Source organism: Watersipora subatra, chromosome 5 (assembly GCF_963576615.1).
Source record: "Watersipora subatra chromosome 5, tzWatSuba1.1, whole genome shotgun sequence".
NCBI lineage: Eukaryota > Metazoa > Bryozoa > Gymnolaemata > Cheilostomatida > Watersiporidae > Watersipora > Watersipora subatra.
In genome coordinates, this window is record NC_088712.1 from 54,576,186 (window position 1) to 54,603,865 (window position 27,680).

Consider the following 27,680-nt stretch of genomic DNA (forward strand, 5'->3'; position numbering starts at 1 on the left):
ATTACTGATGTAAAAACATCATTTATGATAACATTTATAGCCTTTACTGTCTAGAAAAACTGGTATAATCTGTTAGTAGCTCAAGGGTGTGATGCTGTTATCATTGTTGTAGCTTGTCATACCATGGCTTCAAAGCAGCCTATAAACACCTGATTTTAGCTTTACCTGAACTGCAGAGCATGAATACCACTGATTATGAAGTTTAATAACTTGCAAATCTTCACTATAAACTTTACTATAATGAGATACATGTCTGTCTATAACCATGCTTGAAAGTTAGAAAAAAATTGCCTAAAGCAGGATTCCAACTCTCAACCTTCAGCTTGGAAGGCCAACACTTAACCAGCAGCGGCGATCAACTATCTTTTCATATTTTGGAATAATTGTGCACATAGTTATTATACCTGACAATATCTCATGGCACGGGCGAGACTGCCAGGGTTCTGCTAGTTATAATGATAGAGACTTGATAAAACTGATAGATTGAATCATGCTCCATATGCCCCTGTGTTATCAAGGTAGAGACACAACGATTGAAGATTAGCTAAAAATCATCAGATTGTTGACATTTTCTTGTCCCAGAATCTATAGTTAGTTGACAGCTAACTGACTAGCAGCATGAATAATTCATATCACAGAATATTAAAGATAAACTTACATAAAATGTTAGTAGATTTTATCAGAAAGTATCGATTTTTTTCTATTATTTGAGATTTTTTTGATGTTTGAGGTGATCTGACTGCGAGATATTGTATAATATATCGCAACATTATTATCACTATGTAAAAATCTGGTAAATCTTTATAAATATTTTTTGTATATTTCAACTTAAAAATACACCATTTTGTGTTCGTGATAATTAGAAACATTTATTTCATGAATGCCCGTGTGCGTAGAAGGCCATGGAGTGAGCTTATTATAAGACTAGATGGCCTGTGCGTTTCAGTTCCAGAATCACTCACTCTAAAAATCGTCAGGTGAGGTAAATTGCCATTACACGTTTGCCAAATATTTGTGCAGTTAATTATTACACCTGCCGATCTCTCATGACACACCAGACTGCCAGGGTACTAGTAAATAATAATTTGCGCAGTCAAGTTGTTACGTAATTGCCAATTACTTTTGTGGTGACTAGTAGAGCAACTATCGTAAGCAAAATGAAAAGCATGCAGTACTCATAGTTTCACTGAGCCAAGCAGTAAATGCTAGCTTTTTATTTCTTCTATTGGTACATGATAAAAGAAGGCTGAAGCCTATTTGTGAACACGGAATTATCTTCTACACGCTAATAAGTGATTAGCATGGTTTTGCTCTATTGAGCAAAATAAAACTTGTCAATGCATCCAATAATAACTTTTGTATTATTTCCCAAACCTGTCAGCTACAATGTATATACAACCTTTGATAAGGTTTTTAAACATGTCTGATGAAAGCCTATGCTTTCCAACCATCTAAGCTAGCGATAATTCTATGCTAGGTCAATTATTGGAATAACTAGCAATCGGTAAAATGCAACTAACAAGCAGTAAAATGCAACTAGCAATCGGTAAAGCGCAACTGGCAATTGGTAAAAAATGACTAGCTTGCCAAAATGCAACTAGCTGTCGATAAAATGCAACTAGCTGTCGGTAAAATGCAACTAGCTGTCGGTAAAATGCAACTAGCCGTCGGTAAAACGCAACTACTCGTCCGTAAAAGGCAACTAACTGTCGATAAAATGCAACTAGCTGTCGGTAAAACGCAACTAGCCGTCAGTAAAACGCAACTACCCGTCAGTAAAAGGCAACTAACTGTCGGTAAAACGCAACTAGCTGTCAGCAAAAGAAAACTAGCAGTCGACAAAAGACAAATGAAGTCGGAAAAAGACAACTAGCAATCGGCAAAAGACAACTGGCAATTTGCAAAAACAGCTAGCAATCAGAAAAAACAACTAACAATTTGGAAATGACCATGAGCAACCGGCAAACAACAACTAACAATTGGCAAAAGACATCCAGAAATTGGCAAAACACAACTAGCAATCGACAAAAAACAACTAACAATTGGCAAAAAACAACTAACAATTGGCAAAAGGCATCTAGTAGTCAGCGCAAAATAACTGATGGTAGTAAACTAGTGAGTCGTTGTATCTACATAAGTTCATAAGGTGATAGGATTCGACTAAGTTCACACACAAAAATGTGTATGTAATCAAGTGTGCCCTCAGCAATCCAATGTACTTACGATGGCTGCTCTCAGTTTAGCTTTCTCTGCCCTGACATCTGCCCTCTCCTTTATCATGTCTTCTTTTAGTTGCAGCAGATCATCCTCGCAGTCCATAATCTACATCCAGTAAGAACAGTAGTGCTTCAGCTAGGCTCAGGTACAACACACCACCCACAATGATGTTTAAATATATTTTTTTTAAATATTAGCCAAGCTTTAAAAATGAATTAAGTACAACAAAGTTCTGAGCATGGTTATGTAAAGAAGTTTTATTAATAAATTCCAGAAATCAACAGACAAACCAAAATATTTTTTGCTTTTCTGCCGCCAACTCAATTGTAGAACAGGTGAATCTGTACTATAATAAGAGCTGTGTCCGTCTGTCCAAAGCTAAGAACATTAGAAAAAAGAATTGCTTCGCACGGGAATCAAACTCGGATTATTTGATTTACAGACCGACACACTAACCATTACACCACTCGGCGAATTAATCTTGTGCATACTGATTACTTATTACGATCTCTCATGGTACACAGAGCTGCCAGTCGTACTAGTTTAACATTAATATTTTATGCTCAAAATGAACTTTACTGACTGTATATATAGGAAGTAAATACTGCAAGGACAACTACTTATATTAGAAAATAAGAGATTTGGCAGCGCAGATGCATGTTTGCCTTTAAGCATCATGACAACAATAAACGCGTTTAGAAAATTTAAAGCAGCGTAATTCAAAAGTAATGTTTGTTGTTGACAGCTGAAGACAAGTCTTGGCCGACATGCAAGACTCTTTTCTCTTTGAAGCTGCATGAGCCATAATACAAGCCAGTAACATACAGGAGGTAATAACTCCTAGCTTCTTTTACCTTAGCATGTGTTTCTCTCAGATTGTCTCTAGTTTCATTGAGTTTAATCTGCTCAGTAGCCTTTTCTGCCATCCTTTGATTAAGGACTGTGATGACCTCCTCATGCTGCACTCTGAGTCTATCTCTCTCCGGGCTGCAAATCAATTCAACCAAGGGAATTTTGTAGCAGCGTAAAACTAGGGTTCAGGATAGCTATGACACTCAAATCAAAGTACAGAAAGCTACCATAAAAAATTGTCTCCTTATGCTTCTCCCAGTTGCAAGAACATCATTAGGTAGTAAAGTAGCCAAATCAACTGAGCGAAGAAGCTGTTTGACAGTCTCACAATATATGTGTGCATGCAATGCCTCAAACATGGAGTGTGATATCTGCTTAGCTTACTACAATTAGCGGCTGTGCATGTTTTTAAGAGCATCGTTGTACAAACAATGGTTCTATGGTCTTGGCTAAACATGTTTGAGGCCGGTGGCAAGGAGACCTCAGTGACTGCAGACATGGTCAGTTGCAGTAGAGAGTAATTTAGTGTTGTATGTCATTCCTGGCACCACCAGTGGTCTTTCTGAGAATTCAACCCCAACCTGTTGTTTGCAGGTCAGGCCATGACCTCTAGACCATGGCTGCACTCACAATACTTTAAATCAACAAGCAGCTATCTGTTAGTATTAAAGACAAGTACAACCAAAACAAAAGTAGAGAACTTTGTTCATGTGAGTCAGAGTCAATCACATAGATGTAGATATCTATTGAACTCTGCTATTGAGTTGCTAATCAATTTATTTGTAAACACAGTGTCTTTTAACGATGTTCACAAACTTTTCTATATCAGCTGTTTTACGTACAGTTGCATAGTATTGTCTGTTTCCAGTTGCTCATTCTTCGCAGTCAACTCTTCAATGCTTCGTTCTATGTTCACTATCTGTGCATTTAATCTTTCTACCAGGTCACTGTTAGACTGTCTTGCATTCACCACCGCATCTAACAATAAAAATAATAACTATATTAATAAATATATAAAAATCTCAGTGTTTGTTGGTCTGGTTTTTCATGTGTCTAATTAATAGTCATAAAACTTTAGGAATGAAAAACCCGCTTCACAGAGGTTTTGATCTTAAAACCTCCAGTTCTAAAAACAACGAGCTTACCAACTAGGCTAAAAGCCCACCTGTGCAATACAATCAATAATAGTGAAGATATTCATCGGATAGGTTAAAATATTCACGTTTATAAACCTTGGGGTTATTAACTGTTATTAACATAACATAACGATTATTAAGCTGGCTTAAAGCACGGCTATTGTTTTAGTAAAGATTTTGACTGCTAGTATACCATGTAAGTTACTCAAATTCATTGGGTAATTATTTATTACCTGAGCAACGCCGGGCATTCAGCTAGTACTAGTCTATTTTGCACCCTTGGCTGAATGTTCGCTTGTCTATTGTGTGCTCAGCTATATATATAAATATATACTCAGCTAAACAACAAAATACTAAATACATTAAATAGAAAAATAATGCTATTACTTAAAAAGCGTGTATGATAGACTGCAATTTCTATACACAAATTCTAGACAAAAGGCTAATAAACAGAAGTCTCCTAAGACTGTTAGTTTCTTTACTGACACTGATGGCGAACACGTGGTATTATCTAAATGACAAGCTTATATATTTCACCATGTATTTCTTTCTTGTACCGATCAGGTAGCAACTTCAGTTCATGACGCAAAATACTGCTCTTGATAGTCTCCGCTTCCAATTGGTCATGTACCACAGACCTCTGATTTTCCTTGAAAGAAACCAAGAATCGTTCGAAACTTCAGACGTCAATACTGTTTGTAACTTAATTTTAGTAGCAAGATTGCCAAAAATTATTACTGAGCCAAATCTTAGCATTTAAATTGATAAACAAGATCAACACTTAAGTATCTAAATGTTCACAATGTGGATTGTTAAAAGGCAATGCACGTTGCATTGTAATTACTAACTAGCAGAATATACAAGCAATCTTTTACCTAACAAATAAATTAGACTACTTTGAATTATTTTATTTTGTTGAAGCACACGAGGAAGCCTGAAAAAAACTTTGAAGTTATTGGACAATAAAAATCTCATTAACACACTCGGCGATTGATCAGCAGAAACAAATTGCTAAAAGTCATGTAAATAAATGAAAAGAAAACGTCAAAAATTGACAAAACCTTTAGCAATAAGAAGCAAATTCCTGGTGATAGTCTAATATACTTGTTGTCTCTCACCAGTTCATTGATGGCCTCGATAATAAAGTCTATGTTAGAAATATCTTTTTCTTTAAACCCAAAGTTACTTGTCCTCATTCGACTTCCTACAACACGTAAAACATTATCGCTCGAATTTCATTATTTCACTAGACAAATACATAATACAATGTAGATTAGTGGCCCTTAAAATACGACACTGAAAACAAAAATTGAAATAAGTAGTTGAGTAGCTACAGTACGTTTAAAGATAATAATAAAAATTTATCTTCATAAAACAAACCAATTAACCAAAAGCAGCAGCTATGAAATCAGCCCTGTGCGCATTCTTTCATTAGCAAAATAATAAACAAAATGTCACAAAGACTACCATTATATTATCATCACATTCATTCAATATTACTCAAATACTGTTGACAACTATAACCTAAATCAACAAGGTGATTCACTGCAGTGAAGACATTGTCATTTTCTTCGCTTTGCATCCTGAAAGAATTCTGCAACTGTCAACAGTTTAACCGACCAACATTAAGGCAAACGGTAACATCTCAATAATCAGGGAGTAAATTTTTATGAAGTGTCGTGGTTTCTTTCCTTCGCCTATATCCGTCAAACATTACCGAGCAACGCTCCACCGACTAATATTTTAATCGTCAATAAGCTAACATACCGATTAGAATAATAATCTTTAAACAGTCTAAAATATTATCAGCCTTGACATAACTAATAGATCTTGTACAATATTGCTTATGGGTTTCTCGTTGTTGCACAAACTATAGGCAGTTTCTAGGTTATAAAACAGACGAGCGGGAACGTAGTCTGCGCCGAAGTAAATTAAAACAGATAACCTGCTGCTTATAGATTTACAAGCGTTTTCTATTGTTCTTTGAACATGTCTTCAGAAGATCTCGCAATCCGGGTCAATGGTTCACAATTACAGGGACTTATGGGTCAACAAGTTCTTTTGCTCGGAAAAGGGATACAGGTATAAAGTTGTCTATATATTTATGCTTTGTTTAATGATTTTATGTGGCTGAGCTAGCTTCTTGAGACAGAATGAGGACTTAAGTGTTATGCGAAATAGTTATAAAACAATAGTAAAAACAGCATTAATCCCATTTATTAAAAACTAGACCTACATCTGCCTATACAGCCCGCTCATATCTTTCAATTATTTAGAGAAACTACTGGATGCTAAACTCATTTTAAATATCGTAAGAACGGGCACCACAGTATTCAAGCACTGCGCACATGACTTTCTGACCATTTTCTCTTGGCCACCCTTTTCTTTTTAAAGCTGGGTATGAATGATGCTTTCCAAATTTACGGTATTTCCTACCATCACGCCAGAAGTGCCCCAGAGTTCAGTGCTGGAGAGAGGGCTATTGTTCCTTATTTACATGAATGACATGCCAGTGCAGAACTCAAGGTTAAAGCTTTGTTGATGACTCGTTGTGTAACAAGGAACATCTCTGTATCATTCTTTAGCGAGCTCTGAGGACAGTGTTGCTATGCAACAAGACCTGGATAATCTAGTAAAATGGGCTGATGATTAGCAAATGTATTGTAAATGTATGCACCAGGTAATCCATTCTTCTCACTATCAGCTATCCGATATCATTGCTCAATATTGACAGTTTCCTGAGCAGGACAGGACCACTTATGTATGACAAGATTGTTATTAGCGGAGACACTACGACATTTACTCTCAAGTGAAAAGTTGCACAGAAAATCGAGATAATGTTTTTGATACGATGTTTTCAAAAATACCATCTTGAATCGAAGGTTTGAATCACTTTGAAGAATTAAACATACAACGTTAGAAACCATTTATATGCTACGAAGATGAAAAATACAACAAAAATTTGTAGCGTGTAACGCTAGTGTATGTCATAGGGGGGGGGGGTGTACCACAATCAGCCTTCAGGCTATTTCTTTGCTAAAGGCAAATGAAAGTGTTTTTGCTCTATCTATACTCCATTCCCCTCTCAAAACACTCTGTTCACACCAACAACAGGGAGCTTTTAGAGAACATGATTTATTTTGTGATTGACCAAAATTTTTTTGTTTTCTTGTTCAGTTGTAAATCGGACAGTTTTGAAAGTTTCTGTTTTGCTACATGTTGTTAGCATAGCATCTATTTTAGAGAGTGTTACTCTGTTTCAGTCAGGCAGCATGAGCATGAAGATGGAAGCATGTGATGGGCAGGAAATAGAAGTAAAGCTCATGCAACAGGTGACTAAAATCACTGAATGCATTTACGCGCCTTGTTTCAGTGATTCCAGATCTCCAAATGGCAATTTCATCATGTTCCGAATAGCGCATTGTAGAAAATAAGTTAAGCTCGCCGAAGATGTATTTTTCAATAGCAATATTAAAAACCCCTTGAATCGCTTTGTGTTTACTAGAGTTCAAACTTACCACGGTTTAGACTCGCTAATATAGGCCTACTCGTATTTTTCAATTGCATACCAAGGTTGTTCCCTTGTTTGTATGATTATTATGTACAGTTTTTACAGCTGATACAGTTTTTGACAAGGAATGCTGTGAATCAGTTTCTTAAATTTGTTACCTATCTAGGTTTTTCCGGTACTCGTCATTATACATAAAAAATCTCCCAACCCAGCTAACTGATTTTCATAGTTTGGTGAGGTAGGCATCACGACAATTACGTTATCTGTATTATAAAAAAGTCACAATTTTAATTTTTTGCCATGAATTGATGGTGGCTGCGCCAACGAGATTTCATTCTAATCCCAAAATTGCTCTAATCCATTTTTGTCTTTTAGCCTACTGTGTGCTGGTATTTATTGCCCATGCACCATTGATTAGCTTTATAAATGTTTCCTTTCACTTGCACTACTTTGGTTTCAGCCCGATGGTAATGTGGTCTGCCCTCTAGAGGTGGTAGGCACTGTGATAGGACACAAAACTGTGAAGGCTAGAGAAGTTTGTCTCTACCCTGAGTGGGCTGACGTGTTTGGTAAGGGATAGTCATGCGAAGGCTATTTTGTTGCTTAGTATGCTTACTGTTTTGCTGGGTTGCATCTGAAAGGAAATGTGACATGACAATTTTACTGTTGCAAAAGGTACAGGCTGTTGCAAAAGGTACAGGCTTATTGCCTTCTGATTGAAGCTAAACGTAATTTAGATTTGCTTCCCTTTGCTTCTGTAATGTTCTTTTAATGGAGTATGGCAAATTAAAATGTAGGGTCCTTTTAGATTTGACCAAGCTGGCTACACATTTTCACTGCTGCTTATGCAATGGTAAAAAAATAGTGGAATGTTAACCCGTATTTACATGGTTGGGGTTTAAGGATAAGAAAACCTATATTAGATGTTTGGACTGTTGAAAAATTCAAAACGATTTTCTGCTTTACTGCTGCACACTTCTGTTTTTTTTGGGAGATAACGGTACTAGGAACAATAAATTAAAAAATGAAAACATACGAGGTCTGTTAATTAAACCATAACTGTCACGAACAACTTTTATCGTATTTACTAGGTAAATCAGACACGCTAATTCTGATTTTGTACTCAAAATAAAGATTAGTCCACTAACCTTCAAAGTCATTTAGGCTTTTTTAAAGCGTTTCAATATTCGTTTCGAAAACAACACTGTCGGCATTACAAGCTCCGCCCATAAATATGTGACGAAACCTAGCTTTTTCAGGAACGGAAGTTAGGAATGTTTAGTCCGATTTAGAATAATAGAGATGGGTGTCTTAAAACCCATTATTATCTAAATCCAGCCTGTAAAATAATTTACGTTTTTTATGAAAGGTATATAAACTATTTAAAATTGCTCGTAGCTTGTTACATGACGTTTAAATGGGCTGGACGCCGAGAAAAATGAGCTCAAAAAGCGCGGTTTTATAACAAGCTAGCGTTATTATCGCGCTTTTTTAAATATGCAATGTTAAATAGCTCATCTACCTTTCAGAAAAGACTGATATTATTTTTAAGGCTGAATTTAAATATTAATGGATTTTAAAACACCCATCTCTATTATTCTAAATCGGTCTAAACATCCCTACGTAACTGCTGTTCCTAAAAAGCTAGGTTACGTCACATATTTATGGGCGGAGCTTGTTATGCCGATCGTGTTGTTTTCGAGACCGATATTAAAACGCTGTAAAAAAGCCTTCATTACTCTAAAAGTTAGTGGACTAATCATTATTTTGATTACAAAATTGGAATCAGCGTGTCTGATTTACCTAGTAAACACGATAAAAGTTGTTCGTGACAGTTATGGTTTAAGTAATGAGACAAGTCAGATAGCATTAGAATGGGGAATTCCCCGGGGACTCCCCTGCTATACTACTATGGTGCAGGTGCAATTAGGAAACTCGTAGGTGTAACAGGTGGGCTCCGAGAGCAGTTTTTGTAAGGGACATTTGCTACATGCGTTCCAAAAATGAGCGACAGCAGAGTTGAGCAACGCTGTGCAATTAAGTTTTATGTCAAACTTCAACACAATGCCACAGAAACCTACTCAAAGACTCAACAAGCTTATGGAGACACAGTTCTGTCAAGAGCACAGGTTTTTAGGTGGTTCAAGGCATTTTCTGAAGGCAGGGACTCTGTCGAAGATGACACTCAGCCAGGGAGGCCATCATCCGTTCACAATGATGCAAATGTTGAGCGAATCAGAGAATTAGTTCGTTCAGACCGCCGTTTAACTATCAGGATGATTGCTGAACAGTTGCATCCTGTGTTGTTAAATCCAGTTGTTAAATCCAGTGACTGTCCATCAAATTTTAACTGTTGATCTGGAAGTGAAGAAGATTTCGGCAAAGTTTGTTCCCAAGAATCTGACTTTCGAACAGAAAGAGAACAGACGAGCCATTTGCTCTGATCTTGTAGAGAGAATTGACGCTGACCCAATTTTTTTCTCCAATGTTGTTACTGGGGATGAATCATGGATTTTTGAGTATGATCCTGAAACAAAACGTCAAAGTCTGGAATGGCACACTTCAGCCTCACCTCGACCCAAAAAAGCAAGAATGAGCAAATCAAGAGTGAAGACCATGCTCATCTGCTTCTTTGACAGCAAAGGTATCATCCATAAAGAGTTTGTACCTGAAGGACAAACTGTCAATGCCCTATTCTACCAAACAGTCCTGGAAAGGTTACGAAAACGAGTTGCTCATGCAAGGCCAGCCATCAAGGACAACTGGATGTTGCATCATGACAATGCGCCTTCCCACACCGCACTCTCTATAAGAGAATTCTTGGCTTAGAAAAGCATACCAGTTGTACCACATCCTCCATACTCTCCAGATTTAAGTCCCTGTGACTTTTTTCTATTCCCCAAAGTCAAGAAACACCTCAAGGGACAGAATTTCGGTGAGTTGAACACTATAAAGGCAGCTGTGACGGAGCAACTAAAGGCGCTGACGGTTTCCGAGTTCCAGCACTGCTATGAGGAGTGGAAGCTCCGATTCATGCGATGTGTGGCTAGCCAAGGCAACTACTTTGCAGGGGATAGGGTCAAATTGTGAATAAATTGTAAATATTTGGCACTGCAATAAAAGTCTCATTACTTAATTAACAGACCTCGTATGTATACATGTAGAACTAAAGTGTCCACCTAGGTTAACTTATGCTTATTTTGAGTTGTCTTTCCCATGCTAGTGTCACAGCAGACTGTTTGTGTTTTAGCACACTCATCAGGTGCCTGTTTGTTTACAGATAATTACTTGATGAGTGCCTTCACGTTTATCAGGCCATGGTGTTGAAATTTACAGGCGATGTGGCATGAGATTTTAAAACTTTGTACAGTAGCCGAATTTTAAATTTTCTATTAATGCTATATTCGGATATGTAGTGTGTAGTTGTCTTCTCCTTAAACCCGGAACTTTAATTGTATGTGCTGCTGTATCCTTTGTGGATTTTTAGTGCAAAAATAGTTACAAATTCTAGTAGTTTGACTTCCATTGAACCTGAGTGAATCATCTACAGTGTGTTTGCAGACATGGAGACGTACAATTCTATACTAGAAACCATTCATTCAGATCGTAAACTACAAGAGTATACAATGGGTATGCACTGATATGTGATGATGACTGGTGCCACCAGAACTCTATGACAATTTGCGACAGGTAGCCTTGCTTTCAGTTAGTTGTTGGTGAAAGGGGCATGCAGCTTTGCTTACACACCACAACTGTTCACATGTACATGTCTTGTATTCTCTTTTTATCTTATCTTCAATATAGTATCTATTTTGTTAACATTGTCTTATTATTTAATGTTGCATATTGGTTAGTATATTTCGATAACCATGGAGTGCGTGCATTACATTTTGTTTAAATGTACTTGCTATCTTTTTTTATTTAAACAGTTTCCACTTAGGGCTTTTTTGATTGCGGCGGCGATGAACATTCACATGAGGTAACCTATATTATGGTGTGTTGCCATTTTATAGAAAGCTCTGTAAGGCCATGGGCAAATGCCCTCACCTCGAACAAAATTTAGCATATGAAGGCTGGTACATAGATCACAGTATGTCCAGGTTTTTCTCTTGGCGATTACTCGTAGACTGCGCTGATGCAACGCAGATATGTAGGAAAACATTGCTGCTTTTAAACTTTTCCACTATTTCCATGCATCCACAACAGTCTGCAATGAGTACCACGTTGGTGCTTGTGATTGGCTAGTTACTTTTATTGCAGTTACTGCGGTACTAATATCTCATCATTCCAGCGACTGCATTGTCCAGTGAGATCACTATACCACAGACTATTCGCTGGTATGAACACGGATGGGTTCGTGTTAGAGTGAACAATGTTATAACTGATCACAGACAAGTCACCAATGTATTGTAGGATTAACACCAACATACTGCGATATAGCATAAAATAGCCTCAAGTGAAAATATGTACTTTTAGATGGGTTGCAGCATACGCTATTACAACAATACTAAACTTGGACTTACCTATATTTTTGCTGGCATTGTTTAGAGAAAGTTATCAAGAGCTAGTCAAGATAAAAACGTAAATATCAACTTTTGTCTCAGCCTTACTAAACTTATGTGCAATCAGACTGCAACGTGTGAAAAGACTCAATCTGCAATATATCCTTTCTTATGTAACATCAGCTATCCACATTATCGAACATGTCACATTAACATACTGTTACATCTATAACTGTAATATTTGTATCCTGCGATATATGTACTCTAACATCCATGTTCTGCAGCATCCAATATATTGTAACATCAGTTTCAGTATAAAATCAAGTCTATTCATTTTATTGTAGTATATATGGGCTGTATCATCCATGCTCTATAATATCTATAAACTGCAGCATCTATCTACTCCAACGTGTATGTAACGCAATATACTTACACGGTCAAACCTCTACTTCCAATCTCCTCAACGAGTGAAATTTCCAACATATAATTTGAAGTAATTGGCAACATGTCTCGAGGTATCGTGAGACATTGCAATTTTGCTAGTCAAGTTGAAGAAGTTGGTGAGAATTAAAAGCAAAACATAAATGATCCGTTAATCCATAGTTTGTAACATGCTAACTGTAGTATCTATCAACTCCATCATATTTGTTAATCCATAGTTTGTAACACGTTAACTAGCATCTATTAATTCCATCATACAGTCAAACATGGATAACTCGAACTTCACGGGATCGAGCGAAAGTGGTCGAATTATCAGAGCGTTCAAGTTATCAGAGCACTGTCACAAGTCCATGTATTTACTTATTTATTAGTAGATACATGTACATATACAAACTATAATATAAATCAAAAGCACAAATGGCTTGTTTCAAATTAAACGCTTCTAATGTAAAGTTTAAAACGTTTTTATCAAAAAGTATAGAGATTTTTCTATCACTTGAGATTGGTTTGTTGTTTGAGGTGATGTTATTGCCAGGACGTTTTTTAGATTGACATTGGCAAAACTTGATCGTTGTTGAAATGCTCAAAAGAAAAGACATCTTATTCTTTTGAACGTTTTACCCACGATCTATTTTGCCGATTTTTCTTGAAGTTTATGCAAAGATTATCTCACTTTACCTGGGATTCGTTAAGAGCAACACTCCGAGGCAGTTCAATTAGAAGTTTTACGAGGTTTTACGGTACACTGTATACCACTCACACTTTTTGAATGGATACTTATTGAATGTACACACGTATTCTGTGTTTAGGTCAAACGATGAATAGTTTTTTTTAGCTAAGACATTGTATACGTTTAATTACAACAATTTTTAAAACGTTTTAAACATTCAACATTCCGACGTTGATTCAACACGGAATCAACGTCGGAAAACTATTCATCGTTTGACCTAAACACAGAATACATGTACATTCAATAAGTATCTATTCAAAAAGCGTGAGTGATAGAGTGATATACAATGTACCGTAAAACCTCGTAAAACTTCTAATTGATCTGTCTCGGAGTGTTGCTCTTAACAAATACCACTTTCCATGCTTCCGAAGGGCAATCGCTAAGCGGATGTTTGGTATAAATCAAATTTCACCAAACCTTTAGAAAAGTCATTGACAAAAATATTTTGCTGATGGTGGTAATAACGACGATTATTAATTACGAAAAGTTTACCTCTATGGCTTGGAATAAAGTGATTTTCTAAAGTGATAACAACCGTTTCGGTAGCCGATGGGCAAACAACAGTTCGAGTTAACAGTGTTGAGTTCGAGTTATCTATAGCAATTTATCATTACGTGGGAACGGACCAAAGAAACCGTTCGAATTAACCATGTGTTCGAGCTATCCGTGGGCGAGTTATCCATGTTTGACTGTATTTGTTAATCCATAGTTTGTAACACACTAACTGTAGTATCTATTAACTCCATCATATTTGTTAATCCATAGTTTGTAACATGCTAACTGTAGTATCTATTAACTCTATCATATTTGTTAATCCATAGTTTGTAACAGGCTAACTGTAGTATCTATTAACTTCATCATATTTGTTAATCCATAGTTTGTAACATGCTAACTGTAGTATCTATTACCTCCATCATATTTGTTAATCCATAGTTTGTAACATGCTAACTGTAGCATCTATTAACTCCATCATTTAGGATCTGTAACATGATGAAGCACAGTTTCTGTCAAATGTTCATCTTGTTGGAACAGTTCTCGTGCTGTCAGAAATTATGAGACAACCCAATAACTCAGGATTTTGTTCATCTTGGGCACTCACTGACTCTTAATAGAGCCATATTAATCTATTCAATTACCACATATTGCAATCATTAGATGCAGAAGTTTCTCCTTGTTGTAGCAAAATAGAGCAGAAGCCTTTCTATCTCGATTTATAGTTGAGTTGATGAAATTGGTTTTATCATGTTATGACTTCCATAAATGGTAATCCAGCCACTTCACACACCCCTATGGCCATTTTCGGAGCCACCCATAATTACCCTAAATAAGAAAATTAATTAGTTATGAACATAATAGGCAAATAATTGATCAATCTTCTATTGTTGTCAAGGTCAGCTGCATACAGATTTTTATTTAAAAAGTTTAATTGCCAATTGCTTCTTATTGAAAACTCACTCCATATTAGTTGTTAAAAAAATTTGCATCTAATGGTAAGTGGTTTGTGGTGGTTTCTAGCAAAATTAAGGCAGTAAATCATCACCACTAGCAAATGTCTCTTAAAATGTGAGGTCTTCCCATAATTTCTGACAGTGCTGTACATTTATAGTGGCGGATGAAGTGTGGCATTTTGGAGTTGTACACTCAATTATTTGTCAAGTCTTATCAATCAATGAAAACTATCAGTGCGTGTAAGCTCTAGAAGACAAAGGCAATTTGCAGCTCCTGATTATTTATCACTTCTCTAACCATTGATCTATTGACAGATTATTGAATGTTTCACCGGGTTTTGCTTTGTGGGAACAATAAAAATGTTTGTCTCTAGAGGCAGGCCTGTAGGTTCATCCATATCAGAGACCATTTTTTTGCTCTTGCTGACAGTCATCCATACAGATCAGATTTGTAAATACCGGATTTTATATCACACATTTCAGAAAGAAAAGATCTTTTATAAACATGCTGTCTGTATCAACCACTAGTTAAAAATATTTTTTTATTTTTCCTTTTATGTGCAGTCAAACTCTAACCATAACCAACGAATAATAACCATCAGATTAACATACAAAGTTATTTCGTTCTCAAATTTGTTTCGCTTTTCCAAACCATCATATGCTATAACAAACATAGAATATTTTGTTCGATTCATTCGTAAACCCATAGTAACACGTATGCATGTAATACTTGCGATAATTACACAAAGCATTAAAATACATTATGTAGAACTATGCAAAAATGGAATTAACTGATAATCAATAAAAATTCGTTTTTATTTTTACTTGACCTTACAGACATGGGAACAGAATTGTAGGCTCAGCAATTGTTGACTTGCTCTAACTTACATGTGTACTAAACATGGCTTATATCTAGTCCATTTTTATTATTTTTGCAACAGGATTTTGATTTTTACCAGTTTTTTCTACTTTTGTGCAGTTGTTGCAATATTTGCAGTGTTTTGAGAACTTTTGGTGTCATATGTTGAAAGTTACTTCGTATGAGAGGCAATTATTTGCTCAAAATTTTTATCCTGTGTCAAAATATTAATTCGTTAGGCTGATTGTAAATGTAAGTTTATCTGTACTATTAGCCATAGCTTTTTATTCTCACTAGCCGAATGCCTGGTGTTACACGGGTAATGGAATAATTACCTAATGAATTTGAGTAATTTACCTGGAAAGCTACATAGATCTTTACTAAAACAATATAGACATTTTGGGCCCGCTTAACAAGTGTTACCCAGTAACGGTCAACAGTGCTAGTTATTAACCTCAAGCAAGCGCTTCAAGAGTGAGTATGGTAACCAATGCAATGACTATTTGTGTCATGATCACAGAAACCGTGGTTAAGTCGGGATTATAAGATTTAGAGTTATCTACACTGGCAGAAGGAGAAATTTCTCACAGCTATTTTGCAAAAAAAATTTTGATTTTAGCTTAATTACAGCAGATTCTATGGTCAAAAAACTGAATGCACGTTTACCATTAGTGCGAAAACATAGTTCCAAGAAAACTGGCGTTAAAGTTTGAGAAACGAAAACCAGTGCACAATTTTGTTTACATTTCAAAACGTCATAGCAACAAATATCAAGAAGTTGTGATATTTATCTAGATTTCTGTATTTATAGTCAAAAAATTATGCTGAATTTAAAAATCTAAACAGATTTTTGCTGGTTGTCATAGAAATAACTTTATATTTATAAAAAACGTATTACAGTGCACCCTCGAGATACGATGCTAATCCGTTCCAAGGCTAGCATCGTATGGCGAAAAAATCGTATGTTGGGGTATAGAAACCATTGTAATTATACAATGGAAAAATGCAAGGTAAAAATCATCCAAAATTTTATAAAAATGCGGTACATATTGAAAATTAGTAACAAAATAGTATGTTAATTTATGTTTTAGTATGTATTTTGAATTAGTTTACTGAATTTCAACTTATTATCACGAAATTTTATCCTTCATAAGTTTCTGTCTTCACTTTCATTATAAAATTTAGCGTGTCTGGTTGAAACCTTTTTCAACCAGAATTCAATAAGAAAGGCCGAGCGATGCAGTTATCGAAAGCGGCCTCGCACAGACCTGGCCATTTAATGGCTACCGAAAAGAAAAATGAAATTTTATTTACTATTATACAGGACGTACATACCTTTGGAGTAACGTGACTTGAGCTGGTACATGTTGCGAATAAAGCAGAGAGGAGGTAAAAACGTATCAATGTTAATTATGTTGCTGTACACTTGAAGGTTAATTTAATACGTAATGAAATGGAATTTTTAGCAGGCGAACGAAAGTTGTCTAGTCCTGTCCAATTTTTCTTCTGATTTAAAAGAAAAAATGCTGGTGCAATGCAGAAAACTGCTAGCTAGCTAACGCTTGTAGAAGGACCCAAAGAAGGTGCTACAGTAGTTTTTCTTGTATGAAACGTGCACAAGAATCAATGTAACCATACGTACAAAGTTTGTACGTATTTATACACTAGAGAACAAGGCTTTAACAAGTTTCAGAAAGTAATGTGAATGCATCAACTATCTTGAGTAGCTAGTTCTATGAGTTACATACATACGATGAATTGTATTCACGTAGGAAATAACAAGCCCATCTGCAAAAACATGGTTAAACAAGAAAATAAAACAAAATCAAAAGGAAACAAATAAAATGAATAAAATATGAAAAACGTGCTACACAAGAGATAAATAATATATATTATACATGTATTGTTTTAATGTACCATTGCACATCAGTAAATTAAACACTTGAAACATTTCTGCCAATGTGGGGGTTTTCTGTATCTTCTACCTCCTCGCCCTTATTAATTGGTTGCTCCTTTTGAATGCCGATCGCGTGCATGGCCTTCTAACTCCTTCAAATCTTCAGTCGTAAGCTTCTTCTTGTGCTTGCTTTAATGGAGTTCTTGTTTTAATAATAATTGCAAATGCTGATTGGTTGCAATCATATTCCTTGACAATGTTAATAATACGGATGCCTTCTTCTTATTTACGACATCCAACTTTGTTGACATAGAAATCATTTTTCCTTCGTTTTGTATCAGTCTCAGATTCCATAGCTAACGAATTAAATGTAGATACTCGTAGTTATATACGTATGCTGACTAAAAGTTTATAGTAAAATATATTATAACGCTACAAATGAATATTTCCTCTGCCTTCAGTCTTTTACACGAAATTTTCCACGTGGAATTCTGACATGAGAGAAGTCGATCATCGTGTCTCTTCTAAACGTTCTGAAAATGTTTTTGGCGTACTATGTTTCGGTGTCTTTTTTTATTTCGATGTGCGTTATGAGCACACCGATTTTAACTCGGGCGAAACTTTTCTCACAATCGTATGGTGAAATAAAATTCGTATAGCGAGGTGAAGATCTCACAATGTTTGACTTCGTAAGGTGAAAAAATCGTATATCAGGGTAATCGTATCTCGAGGGTACACTGTACTTAAGTTTGCAGATATTAAAACGGCTGGGCAGTATCGTGATATTGGGCACAGCCAAATCATCAACAAAATCTTTAGAAAAATAATAAAAATAACATATTGCACACCATCGACCAATATATACTTCGATCTTGTAAACTCGAATGATTGTTCTTAAAATTAAATCAGAAAACAATCTTATAAAATCGAATAATTATTCTTACAATTAAATATTGTAATAAGCTTGTAAGAATTGTTAGGAAAATATCATCGTAATTCCCTTTACTTTCACTGCTTTTGAAATCAGTTGGAATACCAAAGTACTCATTATAAGTGTCCAAAATGTCAAAGTTATCTTTAAAATCGGCAAAAAGAAAACGATTGTATTTATCGAACGCCATTTTCCAGTACTTCCTGTTTAGCATAGCAACGGTTTTAAGGGGGTTTTTCCGAGGGTTAAAAACTTCTATTGGCTAAACTGACTTCAGATTCAGACAGATCACTCTTTGATTGGTCCAGATGCACGTGTTACAAAAATCGTTACCAATATTATAAATTCAGTTAGTGCTACTTCAAAGTCGGATAACTCAACTTCGTGATTTGCGACTTAACCATGGTTTCTGTGACCGTGACCCATTTGTCCAATGAATCCGCAGTATTCCGTATAGTATAATGGTGAAGTTTGCTGCCTTTAGATCTGGAGGTCCTGTAATCAAATCCAGTGCTGTGCGGATTTTTTATTGATAAAATTTAACTGCTATAACTGGACATAGGGTTTAACAAAAAGACAAACTCAGATTCAAATGTACATGTATAGATTGAAGCAGTCAGATTTCAGCCTTGTTATTAGTTTGAAGTGAAAACATCCTTTAGCCATGATCAGTAAAGGTTTTAAAACCGTCCGTTTTCTCATTTTTGCGCTTTCATGCATAACATCATCTAACAGACATTTTACGTTTTTATGCATTGTCATTCTTCGTGTCATGTTGACATCATATTTGTGATTGCTATGTGCATTATGTATGTGGGAAATCCATTTGGGACTCAGTACAACATTGTGGTGGGTTAATCTGGAAAGGTTTACCCTTTGGCTGCAGTCTTATTAATTCCCATGCCATCGGCGTGATATCATCAAGATTGTCTGATTACAAACCCTCAACAATAAGGTGAGTTGGCTTGCATCTACCTTTACCACCTGTCTTTGTGGTTCATGTGAATATGCTACCTCTTCTCACATGCCCTTTGTTCTGAAATATAGGTTATGAGCATACACCAAATGTATTTCTTTCTCAAAACTTGACGGTTATTTCGAAGGTAGGGAGATTAGTTTATTTGCATTTCCAATTTTGGTGTTTAATTACATGTGCGTTTACAATGAAGGGATTTTAACAAACAGTGTATCTTTAACTGATTCGATCCGAGGTATTGCTAGCTAAAAAATTTGGTTATTTTAATAAAACTGCTTGCTGCCATTTGCTATTGCACTCTTTAGATCAGGACATCATCGTGACAACAACATTGCGAAATGATATTTTGATCAAAAAATATTTGCTCAGTTGCGTTTATTGTATTGTTTTCTTTTATTATATCTATACGAGCTATTCGGCATTGACTTGACCTCCGATACATTCTTAACAGAGAAAGTATCAACCGGACATTGTTCTAAACTTTATATTTTCAAAACTGTTTGGAACCAGTTTCTGTCTACTAAGCATCTAAATGGTCGTAAGTTATCTTTCTCTACATCATTTATCTTTTTATAAACAGAGGTTACTTTGTGCCATTAACTAGCTGTATTCATGTATAATCGTGTTAAAGCACAATATATGGTTATAGATGTATGTGTTCAGATTATTATTATGTATTCAGATTGTTATAACCACATCTTCATTCTCTGAGGGACTTATTTCTGTCAATTCTAATAAGTATTGTTATTATCATATTCACCATTAATTTATACATTATAATTAAACTGAATCTTAAGATTGAATTTAGAGATATCTCTGTACTGAGTCATTTCTTGAACACTAATTTGCATCTTAGATCATTGTTTTTGTTACCATGGAAACGTAACAAATGATATGTACAGCACCGTAGACTGACGCATTTATATATTGCGCTTACTGTGTGTGAAGTTGAATGCGTTTTCAGATTGAATCCCTTGTCGGTTATTACGATCAGCTGCAGCTTGAAGACTGTTTACAGTGAGTTACTTTTCTATCATAGTGGTTCAGCTAATAGCCCTCTAACGTATCCGCTCAGTCAAGTATATATTGCAGGGCTATCATTAGAAACGAGTCGCTTCCATTCATAGCAGTTTCTATATGGATGTTTTTTCGTTAAATTTGGAGTAAAAAGACGCTCAAAGTAACTGGTTTTCACTCCCAAGGTTTTGTAGCATCAGGAAGTACATTCATGTTATGGGAGGAATGGCATCGTGAGAATGAAGGATAGCTGATTTTTCTATTTAACTCACAGATTACAAAATAAAGAAAAATCACTAGGCTGCGGGCCATATTTTAATAAGTGCCGGGGAACTGTCTTATTCAATGACCTCGCAGAAAGGAAGAGAGTCATTGTCAAAAAGAGACCTATCCTTTATCCATTTGATTTTTTTAAGTTGATCTAGTTTTTGTTTTATGGACACCTTTCTTACACATGTCAAGCTGCTTGTGTCATCAAAGGATCACCACCACTCCTTGAACTGACCAGTAGTTGATTCCAGCAACCAGGAAAATATTAGATTGAGATGTTAACCTCTGGTGGGTTCTTCTCCGTTACATTCTTCTACCAGCTGCATGTTTTTACGAGGAACTCTTTCAGTTCTATTTCTGCCAGGTGATGAAATGCTTTTTGAGGAAGCTTGCCTTGGCAACCTGTCAACTTTGCTCTATAACTTTAAACTCACTATAGAGTTTATATATTTACTTCTTCCGATGATGAATCTGCATTTTTGAACAGTCACCGGCTGGTATACACTGAAGTTTTCAAGTATGACATCATTCAAGAATTGCAAACACATGCACAAAGTAAAATTAGCGCTTAGTGTTACAGCTGCCAAACAAAGTAACAAGTTAGGTAGCTTTCACCACTTCAGTGACATGAGGATCTCTGCAGTTCTTCATTAAAAGGAGTTTATGCATTGCATATTAATTTCTGTCATTGCCATGTAACACTGAGTTTGCCATAGCTTCAACTCTGAAAACACAAAGCATAATGCAGGATTCTATTTGTTCTGAAAATCTTGACGTCTGCAACTAAAAACGGGATCTTCACACATGTATCACATTTATCATACTGCTCATTCAGGTGTTGAAATATGCACCGAGGTCCCACTGAAGGCATTTTATGCATATGTGACATGTCCAGACTCCAAGAATAGGTAGAACATTACGTTTAACGGTAATCATTGGCCATCTCAGAAGACATTTTTAGATAGTGAAGGTAATAGCAGTAATCATAGTTAAGGCTCAGTACTGTAACATTTGTAGAATATATTTTTCTATAATTTTGACTGTTGATAGCTCAGCTCTAGTGCAATACAGCAGTGGGTACTTGCATCATGATAGTTTAGGTATATCCGTGTTATACATGAGCTAATTAATAATCTTTCTGGTATCGTCATGGGAATATTGACAGTTGTAAGATTAATGCAGTAAGCAGTTACACCTTACTAAGAGACTCCGGTACTAACCACCAGTTTTACCCTTAAAGGTTGACTTGCAACAAAATTCACATTACAGTTCTTTGGTATCGAAAGGTTTATCATGTCTTGCTCTGCTGTGTTGTAGGTGCAAAATATGTAGAAATGTTATTACAAGCTCTTAAAAGTTGAAAAACGAACAAATAATCGCAGTCATCACGAAAACGCCGTAGGTTGGAATCCCTCTCCAAAACGGCTCAAATGAGATGTAGTTGAACTTGATGTGTTTCTGTTTACACTTTCATGCAACCTCCACTCGTCGAAATATTTTCACAAATATACTTCGCGCAATCAATAAAACCGTGTCTATTGCCCTTACGCGTCTATTTCATCATCATTTTAATGCTGTCACTTTGAGCCTTGATATCTCAAACATAGCCTAAAATAGTTTAGTTTTTTAACCTTAGCTCGAAGGAGTGCATATCATCCTCTGATAAACATGAGGAGCCTATTGGTCACCCGTGATAGTCGAAAAATGCTGCAGAAGTTGTTTGCGCCATTTGGCAAGAAGTATGAGTCACATGATAAGATTATGACTGGATGATTAGACCAAGCTGAAACGAAACTGTAAAGTAGCGAGCATCTATATTTGGGCTTTCCGGTAGAACCTGAAGTGTTTGTCATAAACTAGTGCTGTGAGACGTTTTATATTGAGCCTTTTATTGGCCTTTCAATTCACGGGATAACATCACGTGTCAAAACAATAACCATGTCGAGTTGAGTACGTCATTGAAATAGGATTCCAACCTACTGCGTTTTCGTGAAGACTGCAATTAACTGTTCGTTTTTGAGCTTTCAAGAGCTTGTAATCACATTTCCACATATTTTGCACCTACAACGCAGCAGAGTAAGACATGGTGAACCTTTTGATACCAAATAACTGTAATGCGAATTTTGTTGCAAGTCAACCTTTAACAAAAATAAGCTTGCATTGGCACCTTCTATTTCAGCTATCAGTTTCGACTAAAGTTGGGCTAGAGCTCTATTATTTTTAAAACAGCTTTTTGTGTCTGTCTTATTTTCTATTTGAATACACATGTAGGATGAACATTGGTTGTATCTGTTGGTATATGCCATTTAAATTCTTCACCTTCATGCTTGATAGATTCTTGCTTTGTGAGCACTTGTTCCCTGTGCACTGAGATATCTGGGCAATAGTTGTAAACACCAGTAAGGTGAACGATTAGTGCAGGTTAGCGAGGCAACGATTAATGGGGCGAGGCAATAAGACAACGAGGGAGGCAACGATAGCAGGCAACGATTAGCGAGCTGAGTGGCTAAGCCAGATGTCGAGGGTTCCAATTCCCTTCGACGCAATATTTTTTTCCAAACTCGAACCGTGGTTTCTGATGGACGGGCGGATGCGGTTCTTATTATAGTAATGCTTACTCTTAGTGGCATAACTTTATTTAACTTGAGCTATACTCACCTTTGAAGTTGTCGCCCCTCATTGATGCCTACGAATCGTATTAAAGAGACTACAGTAGCAAATTACATATTAAGCTGGAATATTTTTATTTCTTCGATCGTAGCAGACGAAAATATTTATGCGATTGCTACCAAAAGTGTTTCAAGTTATTTTATGTTCTTTTCTAGCATGTATAGCATATATTGTACAGCAGTCCCACCTTAAACCTTGTTGGCATATAAATTGCAATATGCTGCATGAAAGGCAGGAGTGATTCATAAAGGCCATTCATTTGTGATTCATGCGAATGCTGTGATCGCGTAACATTGAAGCATCGTTCATCAAAACATTCAACTTTTGGGTGACTACTGTCAATGATGCTGTAGGATTTTCATTCCTATTCTACAAAGCACTTCATGATTTTCAAAGTTCATTTTTTGGTAAGCTGGATTTGTTTGTACAAGCCAATATGTTCTGACCTTCGATCCAGCAAGTCTTTTTGGATGCTGCTCTTCCATGCAATTGCTCAAGTATTGCAATCGTGATAAAACAGTGCTTGATGTGATATACTCTATGCTACATTGAGCCATGTTTACCACGCTTCATAGTTGAAATGTTTTTGGTCTAGTGCGACATTCTCACACCGCCAGTATGACATGGAGTTTTAAGTGTCATTATGGTTTGGATCTTCGAGTCACCAGTAAACAACTACTATTTTCCTCAAACTAGCTCTTTTTGATGTCGTTACCCCCTCCCCACCGCATGTCCAGAAACAGTATGATAAAAATGAACAAGGTAGTGCGGGATTTTGTATACAAAAATAAGGAGGATAAGCATAATAACAATATAATTCAGTAGCTATTAATTAGCAGAATCTTGAAAGCTCCCCTGGCCAGGAGAAATGTGCATTTGAACAACCCTCACAACAGAATTCGCCAAAGTCGGTGTCTTTTGAAATGTGACATCAAGTTTTAATGACGATTAGTCTGTGTATGCATATTGAGAATTGTCATGGCTGCCAACTTTGGGTTACCGGAATCGCTGCTTGACTGTACTACACCACTTTAGACAATTACTCAGTAAGGCGCTTTAAACCAACAGCCTTTTCTGATAAAATTAAATTGAAGTGTCACTACTGTTTCTGTTCTATATACCAATATATATTTATATATACTAATAACTGCCGTCGTGATGACCTTACTAACTCTCAAATCACCTGCATCTTCCTGATTAGCTTATATCAGGCTTGGCACTCCACCATTTTTCCTATTTGAACTCCTCTCGATGTTGTTCCTACTCACTACTCTGACTGGCTCAGTCGATCCCATTGCACTACACAGCATGCTTCACCACAGTTTCATCACAACCCTTCTTGACAGAGTAAGATGTCTGCTTGCTATGCTATTTGTGAGTTTTTGGGTGGTTCTCTAGTTCAATTTTTGACTTGATTTTTGAGCAATGGAAACATTTCATCCTTACTTGTCATTCGCGAGTAGGTCTCAACTTTTCGCTATCTTGCATCATTTTATACTCCAACATCTTTACGCCTTGACAAACTTGGACAAACTAAAGCTTATGGACTAAAGCTATCTTAAACTTGGGCACAAAATTAGAATATAACTCTGTACTACAAAACAGCTATTATAAGCAAACCTTTCAAGTTGGTACAAGATCACGATGAACAATATTAGTTTAGCTGACAGTGTAATCTGGTAAAACTCAGTAACATCAAGGACAGTGACTGCCATCCCATTTCTATGTTTCGCAAAGCTTGGTTTTATGTGAGCCATCGGTGAACTTCTTGCCCAACATCATTACTTATTTCTGTTTAGTCATTGCAATAAGAGACTCTTGTTTGTTTTGAAAACAACTACAATTGAGGCTTTATTTCTACAAGGAGTTTCAATGCATTGAGGTCAAAGAAGCATCACTTCAAATAGTGCTTAAAGTTATCTTCTAAACATTTTCTCCGGCCTTTGCGCTTTCATGTAATCTTCCAGAGTTCTTCCTAAGGGAGTTGTCTTAGGAATCTATGGTCTTTCATCAAGATAACATGACTTGTATTTCTATTGTAAAGCGGTATTCATATGACACCTCAAGCTACAGCAACATCTAATAATTCACGAACAGTACCAATACTGAAAGTTTGGTTTACAGAAGAAGCTTTTGAACAGCACAAATTCTTCGTGTTTCCAGAACAAGATGATGCCGTTGAACTTGGCACTAACAGCTTCTTCCTCAGCCTTCCTAAAAATTCAGCTGTAGTCTCTGCAATTTAATTGTTAGCCGCTCTAGTTTTCCCCAACACAAAGAAAGACTGACAAGCCCATTTCCCTACTACCTCTTTGGTCCTTTTCAGGGCCATCCATGCATTAAAGCATTGTCTTCCTTTATTACGTGATGATGTGATTCATTTCGTTTAAAAAAAGCATGTGTACTGACCATGCCTTCTATAATATTTCATGAATTTGTATTACTGATGCTATAATTGTTGTCTTTCATCATTGCAGTGAATTCTTTCACAAGGTACAATCACATAACCTATTAGGTAATATACTGTATGTAAAGATCAAACTTGTCTACTTTAAACTAATAGGTTAAATGAATAGAATAAATGCAAGTAAAACATTCAAACATAATTTTGCTACTTTTTGTTCATACAATGCATTCTGGCAGTATAAATAGAGATACTTTTTAGAAATTTCATCTTCTGTTTTGAATCCCAGCTGCAATATTTCTCACAGAAACCTTCAAGTTTTCAACTTGCATAGTTTGAATTTGGTCTGTAAGTACAATAGGTCCTCTGCACATGTTTACATTTGATGAGAAAGGAGCTAGCAGTAAAAGCCAAGGGTAAACATTGATTGAGAATGGAGGGGCAAGGAGGAACAACCACTTACAGATACATACCTAGAAGCAAAAATAGGCTGATGGCATGATTTACTGAACTAACCTATACCACAAATGCAAAACCACAATTTTCAAATTAGTCATACTTTTAGAGTGCACACAGATTTCCTCTGCATACCCGAGAGGTGAAATACTTGACAGAAGAGCGAGTAAATATTTATCGGAATGCGGGAACGATAAGTACTCATTTAGTACTAAATGTATCCATAAACTTGGTGTTATCTACATACCACTTTCAGCGATTCATGACTGACTTGGTTTAAAAATCTAACCTCAGCTTGAATCCAATAAAACATTTGTGGTATACATTAAATTAAACACCTCTGTTATAGGTCAAGCATTTGGCAATCATAGCTTATAAACATTCAAATATTTGTAAAGATACCCACGCCTTATGCTGTGGGAGACACACGATTGGAGTCCTAGCGTTTATCCAATCGTGTAACCCTACACATAAGAACTCAGAGGACACCTGAAAGTCCTAGCAGTTAGTTTTAAATATTTCCCCCAAATGCATGTCTGGAAATGCTTGGAGAAAACAAAATTCATGCTTGATGTTTAACGTTTGCCCAGTCACGGTGGAGCGTTAAACTCTTCTGTTTTTTTCCACAATAGCCAGAAATAAGACCAAAAATGATTCAAAAGGTAGAGGCTACTTTGGTCTCAAGTGTTTGATGAATGCGCATGATTTCCCTCAAAGGTTTCAAAGGGTACACTTTGCACCCATAAGGGACCTTGTGGATGTAAATTATAGCAAAAATAGGATATTGAATATCATATTTTTAATGAATAAATAATCCCTGAATATGTCAGGTTTCAATTTCAAGGTTAATTTTCAATTTAACTTAGCAAGTAGGTTGCACTTTTGAAGGTGAATTGTATACAATTTTTAATTTATCTCACTTCATCTGAATACCTGTCAATCACAGAGAACTAGGTAATTTATATATACAGTAAGACGACCTATGTGACAGACATCCAACCGACTTTATGACCACGTCCATGGAAAGGTCAGTCAGCTCAGTGCGAGGCGAAGCGTAAGCCATTCTTCATTATTTTCGTTAGGGTGAACTTTGTCCGCCACACGATATCAACAATAATTTCTCTCGAGATTAAAATTTGGCGATTTCTGTACTGATTATATACGTTATTAAGAAATATACGTCGCTCGCCATGGCAAGTTCAGCATTATCCGTTATGGTAAAATAGATTCTCAAACAGATAAATGATAAAATCTTAGTTAAAAGTTGGAAGATTACTAAAATACGTACTAAAACTTCCTTCAAGTATGTGTTTAGTAAGCTAAATTCATTTTAAGTTATATCAGAATCGACAAAATATACAGA

The 27,680-nt window shown here is 36.1% G+C and overlaps 2 protein-coding genes across 2 annotated transcripts in view; one reads left to right on the top strand and one right to left on the bottom strand.

The window, feature by feature from the left end:
• The window catches only part of LOC137396525 (coiled-coil domain-containing protein 175-like), a 37,020-nt gene extending 31,158 nt beyond the window's left edge, over positions 1-5,862 (bottom strand). Inside the window, exons 1-6 of the mRNA XM_068082835.1 lie at positions 5,730-5,862; positions 5,324-5,409; positions 4,743-4,854; positions 3,912-4,047; positions 3,072-3,204; positions 2,224-2,322 (exon numbers count right to left, since the gene is read on the bottom strand). Coding sequence (XP_067938936.1) covers positions 2,224-2,322; positions 3,072-3,204; positions 3,912-4,047; positions 4,743-4,854; positions 5,324-5,409; positions 5,730-5,787 — 624 coding nt within the window. The 5' untranslated portion in view covers positions 5,788-5,862. The remainder of the gene's footprint in view (positions 1-2,223; positions 2,323-3,071; positions 3,205-3,911; positions 4,048-4,742; positions 4,855-5,323; positions 5,410-5,729) is intronic.
• Positions 5,863-6,111: 249 nt separating this feature from the next.
• LOC137396930 (uncharacterized) lies at positions 6,112-11,535 on the top strand. Its single transcript, XM_068083221.1, has 4 exons — positions 6,112-6,287; positions 7,469-7,537; positions 8,177-8,285; positions 11,278-11,535. Exons 1-4 carry the CDS (start codon positions 6,195-6,197, stop codon positions 11,355-11,357), a joined length of 351 nt encoding a protein of 116 aa, XP_067939322.1. The 5' UTR covers positions 6,112-6,194; the 3' UTR covers positions 11,358-11,535.
• Positions 11,536-27,680: the final 16,145 nt, after the last annotated feature.

Coding starts and splice junctions, on each gene's coding strand:
- LOC137396930 (XM_068083221.1), top strand. CDS start 6,195: ATGTCTTCAGAAGATCTCGCAATCCGGGTCAATGGTTCACAATTACAG. Junction 6,288..7,468: donor TGCTCGGAAAAGGGATACAG/GTATAAAGTTGT, acceptor ACTCTGTTTCAG/TCAGGCAGCATGAGCATGAA. Junction 8,286..11,277: donor TGAGTGGGCTGACGTGTTTG/GTAAGGGATAGT, acceptor GTGTGTTTGCAG/ACATGGAGACGTACAATTCT.